This window comes from Myotis davidii, unplaced genomic scaffold (assembly GCF_000327345.1).
Source record: "Myotis davidii unplaced genomic scaffold, ASM32734v1 scaffold909, whole genome shotgun sequence".
In the NCBI taxonomy this organism is placed as follows: Eukaryota; Metazoa; Chordata; class Mammalia; order Chiroptera; family Vespertilionidae; genus Myotis; species Myotis davidii.
In genome coordinates, this window is record NW_006299490.1 from 124,550 (window position 1) to 131,531 (window position 6,982).

The 6,982-nt window shown below is 35.1% G+C and overlaps 1 protein-coding gene across 9 annotated transcripts in view; it reads right to left on the reverse strand.

The window, feature by feature from the left end:
- Positions 1-1,094: 1,094 nt before the first annotated feature.
- The window catches only part of ARHGAP12 (Rho GTPase activating protein 12), a 199,358-nt gene continuing 193,470 nt past the window's right edge, over positions 1,095-6,982 (reverse strand). For 7 of the 9 annotated variants that reach the window (XM_015571424.1, XM_015571423.1, XM_015571420.1 and 4 more), the window contains 4 exons: positions 6,180-6,257; positions 5,946-6,080; positions 5,619-5,721; positions 3,256-4,782 (listed from right to left, as the gene is read on the reverse strand). In XM_015571424.1, coding sequence (XP_015426910.1) covers positions 4,608-4,782; positions 5,619-5,721; positions 5,946-6,080; positions 6,180-6,257 — 491 coding nt within the window. In that variant the 3' untranslated portion in view covers positions 3,256-4,607. Of the gene's footprint in view, positions 1,156-2,537; positions 4,783-5,618; positions 5,722-5,945; positions 6,081-6,179; positions 6,258-6,982 lie in introns of those variants that run through there. The other 2 variants (XM_015571421.1, XM_006775190.2) reach the window with 2 other exon arrangements.

Sequence of the window (6,982 nt, forward strand, 5' to 3'; positions counted from 1 at the left end):
AAGCCCATCCGGAAGCCTGACCCATATTTGGGGGACAAAGGAACTAAAGCTTATAAAGGGAAAGCTTCGTCCATATCAGCCGTGGGCAAACTACGGCCCGCGGGCCGGATCCAGCCCGTTTGGCTGTTCTATCCGGCCCGCGGAGCCGAAAGAGCGGAGGGTTCTCTTGCTCTCCCCTCTGCTTCTTCACCAGCAGCAGTGTTAACATGTATTAGTTCACACAAACACTCCATCCATGCTTTTGTTCCGGCCCTCCGGTCCAGTTTAAGAACCCATTCTGGCTCTCGAGTCAAAAAGTTTACCCACCCCTGGTCCATATTCATCACTCAGGATTTAGAGCAGGGATCCTCAAACTTTTTAAACAGGGGGCCAGTTCACTGTCCCTCAGACGGTTGGAGGGCCAGACTATAGTTTATGAACAAATTGCTATGCACACTGCACATATCTTATTTTGAAGTAAAAAAACAAAACGGGAACAAATACAATATTTCTATTTGCATGTGGCCCGCGGGCCGGAGTTTGAGGACCCGATTTAGAGACTGAATCCCCTGAGTCATGGCACTAGTGCAATCTGCAATAAAGGCTACTTTTCTGAAAACATCTTCTTGAGTGCCCGGCTGATTAATTCTCACGCACCGCCTGGCAGCTTATCTGCAGCATCTTGACTAAATATAAATAATCTCTCAAAATGCCCAAAAGGAAGGAGGTCTTGAATGCTATGCTGAATCTCCACCAGGTGCTCTACCATGATGTCACAGTGGTTTTGATTTCTCCCTCTGCAAAGGCCCCGCTAATAAGAATTTGTACATAGTATCATTGGTCATTTTGATGGCAGTATAGATTTCATCAGCATTACTAGGTTCATGACAACATTACAAGTTTCAGTGCTATTTGCAGTGTGAGTACAAGCATTAGAACCATGTAAAAGATTTGGCTACCAGAATTAATAATTAAAAATCTTAACCAAAACTTCTTTTCTGAAAACATCAAGAGAGGAAGTAAAATAAAGGGGGGCGGAGAGTTGATGAGAAAAAGTGAGGAACCAGACTTTTCTAAATCCATATGGTAGTGGTTTGTTCAACTGTTACCTTGTTCTACAAGTGCTCTGTTTATGAGAGTACCATGAAAGTGCTCTTTTCTTTCCTTTTTTTCCCCCTGTGGGAGAAGGGAAGCAATGAAGGAAATGAAAGAGTTCATTTAAGTGCTATATTCACATAAAGCTAATTTATAAAAGCTCAATCCAGCTGAATATATTTACAGCCACCACTGATCCACAAAACTTCAGTTGAGAAGACTAATTGAGATTCCCCAGGAGAACTGCCTTGTCTTTAGTAGTTACAGAATGTCTCATTAGGCATTCTGTACCTCCCCCATCTCTAGAATACAAAGTCTGACTGCCTGGCCTGGGTTTACAGCTTGTGCATTTCCAATAGATTCCAATTTGTCATTATTGTAAGAGTGTTGCTTTGTTTTGCAGCACCCTTTACCATTTTTGTTTGTTTGTTTGTTTCAAACTAAAGCTGCATTTAACAGGACTGTGTTAGTTATATTGGAATACTGTTTAAAAAAACAACTCTGCCCCTCCTCCAGGACTGTAACATATGGGCTGCTAAAGTCCCTATTTAACACCTTTTCTAGATTGCACCAGAGAAATGCTTTCTGTAAAAGAGGATCATTAAAGCTAATGGTTGGAGTTCAGAGACCAGTAAACTACATAAAATCTTATTTTCTACCCATTTTCAATTCTGTGTTTAGATGCAATATTTGAGCATCTGACTTTTATGACACCATGAGAGCATGACACCCATTTGACTATTTTTATTTTCTTCTTTACTGAAATCTTTGTGTATTTTTTTAATGCATAAAGATGTTAGAGAAATTAGTGTCATGGGAAACTATATGTTTACTTTAAATATTTAATTAGAAGCCTCTCCCATAAGCTGGAAAACAAATCTTTTGGCATAATTATAGAATAACATTTTTCCCCTCTCACTGCTGCTATCTAATATCTAATTTTACAGGCTTACAAAAAATTGTGTGATGAAACAAAAAATAGTATAAAGGTCTCCAGGTCTCTACCCATACTATTATTGATGAATTTTCATTTGTATTTAAGCAATGGCATACACACACACATATTTATATACACATAGTGTACAGATGTGTATAACATCTGCCTAAGCCTCAAGTTTGGCTGTATTATTCCATTTGTACTTTTCACATAAGAAAAAATTATCTATAGATTTGCCTCTGTCTAAAAGATAACATGATTTTTCATAGATATTTCATAATTAACTTTTTCGAGTAAACAGTGAAGTTTCTTATTGCTTTAAATTTTAAGTATTTTTCTTTTAACTGGAATGTAATCCCATACCGAATATATTTGTCTTTCAATTTCCAACTACATTTTTTATGACATGCTGAAGTAAATTTAGTAAATGAAATTCCAGTGACAACTTATTTCAGCCTTTATTATATTTTCTACTAAAACTCAAGCTGTTGAAACAAAAAAATTACTGGTTTTGTTACCACAAAAAAACAAGTGAGAAATTTTAATTCACAAAGGATGAAAACATAGGACACTAATCTTACTGTACATACAATATTACAATAAATTGATTAGGTATAGACTTAACACTTAAGACTTTACACACATACACACGTACTTTGACAGAAGAAACACAGGACAATATTAATCACTGATATGTTCATAACGAGTGAGAGAAAGAACGTCACTGATTGGAGTCCGATTGTTTTCCTGGCACACAATCACTATATAGGCCAGTCCTAAATCATGTGGTATTATTAAGGATATCTTTAGGCAAAAATAAACATTCTCACTTGGGGGTTTATTCTCCCTGTCCAAAACAATTTGCTTTCCCATAGCTATCAAGTAACTTGTCTTGTCATCAATTTAACAAGACCACAACAGCAAACAATAGTTTTACCACAAAACTCAGGTGAGAGGTTTTTAGATAGATCATACAAAATATTTGTTCCGAAGAAAGGCAAGCTATAAATTATAAATTAATTTCTAAGCAAAAGAGACTTGGTTACAAATCATTCACTTTCAAATTTTGATGAAGAAATAAAAAATGGAGACAAGAGAAGAGGTACTGGCATGGGACTAGTAGAAAAGATGTAAAATGAGGAAAATATATTTGCCACAGAAAATATTAGATTCAGTTGATTTTTAAATGAGGTATACCAGTATATGCAAAAACAAAAAATTAAAAAAACAAAATAAACATCTCTAATGGGAAAAAATTTCTAAACCTCTTATAGTTTTCTTTATTCAGATTAGACATTTCATATACAGCAGTTAATCTAAAAAAATACATTTTAAAAAATCTTCAACAAACCATGCTCTCTGTAACAAAACCTTCCAAACCCTGTTTTATTATACAAATCAATCTACATTAGTAATGTAAAAAGAAATTCTCAAATTTAGCAATGTCATTTTCTGACATCCATCTAATTTACATATAGGTTTCCACTATTCATACTGAAGTTAGAATTCAGCAATAAATCGTTTTCTAATGTATTCTGTACATATTAAATAACCTAAAGGCTCCTCTTGTAGTGCATTTACCATTTAGCAAGTCTACTCAGTATTTTTCCAGTACCATTTGCATTACAGTGATTTGCCTGTAAATGTAATTAAAAACTAAAAGTGCGTAGTTAATTTTATCAAATAACAACCTATTTTGGGAGGAGACCTAGTATTCACAGAAAAGTTTACCAATATCATGATTAGAAATGTTGACTTTGAATATACTCTGAGGCTATACAACATAACTTTATACATAAGCTGAAGGACATTAAGTCTTCAGCCTATATTTACATAAAATAATGTGTTTCCACAGGATCATACCAAGAACTCAGTATGGCACTATATATAATTAGGATTGTTAGCTAAATCAGTGTAGCACAGACAGCCCCAAAATACCCTGTACTGACATATGCTAAATTAAACTCAAGTATATCACAGTGTTTTATGTAGTATTAGTGTGCTGCCCAAACAAGCAACTAAGATATCCCATAAGGATGCTGTGCAATACAGCAAACGACAAAGCCTCTGTCAAGGAATTATATCTGGGTTACAATAAATTTTAGCACTTAGACCACACTACATGCAAAAACCTTGAAAAAGAAATACACAGGTATCAAAACAGACATACTTCACTTTGTTTAAAATGCCCAGGAACGATTTTCAAATAACTGATAGTAAGTATTGTTCTATAAACCTAACAAATCATGAGAAGAAGTTCTACATTATCCAGTTTGAGAAAAAAAAAAGTAGTTTTCTTACCAAATTATCCAGTGTATATGACTGGTTAGATTTGCAAGTTTTTATTTTTACTGAAATTCAGAGTATGGAATGCAAACATTCAGGACAAAATTAAACATAGTTTTATCACCTTGCAACAAAGCAGCAAATATGAGGGCCTATTACCCATTTTGACTCTTCCAGTCCCTTCTGATCCCTCAAAAAAGTGCAAAATCAAAGAGTCACTGCTTGGTCCAAAAACAAAATACAACATGTACAAGGATTTAAAATCTGATGGAATCCGGTTCCTATGCTACAGGTTGTCTTCAATATGAAATCAACGTCCGAAGATGGAATTTATTTCCAGAAGAATTAATTCTACAATCTGGTTTTGGTAGACAGTATGAACTGCGATATTACCAGTCTCTTTCTCTGGCTTTAACAAAGTAGGACCAAAAACAATTGCTATACTTTGATAGGTCATTCGGTTTTTTTCTCCATTTTCTATAACTCTAAGGGGGGGAAAAATAAATTGTTAATAGAGAATATCTTAGAGAGGTAAATTCTTCAAATTGTGTTATAAACATAAACAGTTTGCATTTAAAAATGAGAAATAATTTTCATTTTCTGAAGATACATATAAACTATTTAGCCAAGTAAAATTCAGCTCAAATATCATGTGAAGCTCTTCTGGATAAATATACCTGGAAGGTATAATTAAACATATCCTAATAAGCTTAAATGTGATATTTTAGCTTAGCATTTAAAATAAGACAAACTTAAACATGACTTACAATTCAGGTGACAAAGATTACTGCACTAGGTTGATAGAGGGGGAAATTTCATTAGAGCACAGAGCTTAAACTTCCGATTTTACTCATTTTATGGGTTGTTTTTAAATCTCTCACTGAATCATTTATTTTAGTATGCTAGTGGTTGTTCTTTCAGAAGGGAAAAAATCAGTTATTAAGGTAGCTATGTAGTAACTTAGAGCAATGATGGCTTTATTTTAAGGTGATTTAACAGTCCTCATTTATTAAGCAATCTCATCTTCATATTAATTAAATTTAACAACAATTTCTAACACCAACCACACCCTTGCTAGGCATTACTTCACACATAACATCTATTTTAATGTATTCTTTATACCAAACCCTATTACCTATGAGGAACTGAGGCTCAAAGGAGCTCTTTATCAAGTTGCAAAGATAGTAAGTAGCATAGCTGGTATTTAAACCTGGGTCTGAGTGACCAGGCCTCCTGGGTATACTACACCATGTGTCATAACTATGCAGTTCTATCTTTTGTTTTCCTAATTACTATTTCTCTTTTGTGCTGAGACTTTTACCTTTTGAGATGTCTAAAAAGGATCTGCATTGTATCTTGATTTGGCTTTGGCAACTGTTTGATTAGGTCCTTAACAGCAGTGACTCGCTGTCTTGGTTCTTGTTCTGAAAAAAAGATAGTAAGTAGAACTGAAACTGAAAAGCAGTGACATAGTTTGGAACCTGTTATTTGGTGATACACAGTGACATCTGGTGGTCACATTTATAATTTCTGGAGCAAAACCGATAAAAAACCCCCCACAAAAAAACCCACCAGAAGGTAGTGACTTAATCTGTATAGAGGATTTTCAACATCTAGAAAAAAAAAGGGAGTAGAATTACATACTTACTTATTGCATTCACAAAATCATTAAAGTGATTAAATGTAAAAAGTGGTTCTGGTAATTCTCGAAAAAACATTTTGAGTGCTCCAGTGATGACATGAATATCTTCCCATTTACTATCATTCAAGTTCAATTTCTCATCTGGAAAAACAGTAGAAATAGAAACAATTCTAAATTACTTTAAATTCTAACAGCTCTGAGTGATTATTTTGGATATAACAATAGGGATTATGATCTTACCATGATTGACTGCAAATCTCAGTTTCTGAATCACTGCAAGGTTGCCACTTACTCTGTATATCCCATCAACATCCAAACCTAAGAGACAAATAATATTTTTATGTTTAAAGTACTTGTTTGCCTCTTCTAAAGATGCTCACATGTTTCAGAATTCTTATTCATTAACATTAGCCTAAATGATATTGTTTAGATACTTGGCAGAGAAAGGGTGGAGATTCACTCTGAATTCTATTTAATAAACAGCAACAATTATAATTCTATCATGTAGATTGTGAATCATCTCAAGAAAATCATTTCATTCAACTTGAAATACTAACAATTTAAGATTAACTTCTACAAACAGCTGGGTATAGTTCACCAAGTAAAGAAAGCCAGTAGATAAAATCAGCCCACCCATCTTTTCTATGTCATCTTACAATGTACACGCTATAAATACTCTCTTAAAAATGTTTGAGAGAACCAAGATGGCAGCATAGGTAAACACTAGAGTTTGCTGCCTCGAACAACCACTTCAAAAATACAACTAAAAGACGAACGGACATCACCCAGAACCACAGGAAAGCTGGCTGAGGGGAAATTCTTCAACTAGAAGGAAAAAGAACAGCATATTGAGGCTCAGAGGAGGCACAGTGCGGAAAATACAAAGGTGCGGAGGTGCGTGCGGAGCAGGCTGGTGGCTGAAGGCGAGGTTGTCGTTTTCAATCAGGAGGGAGGCTCAGGCTCTGAGCTCCAGCTCTGGGTGAGTCTCTAGGGACCCAGACTCAAACGGGAGAAGCAGGACTGTCTGGCATCGGTCGGAACGC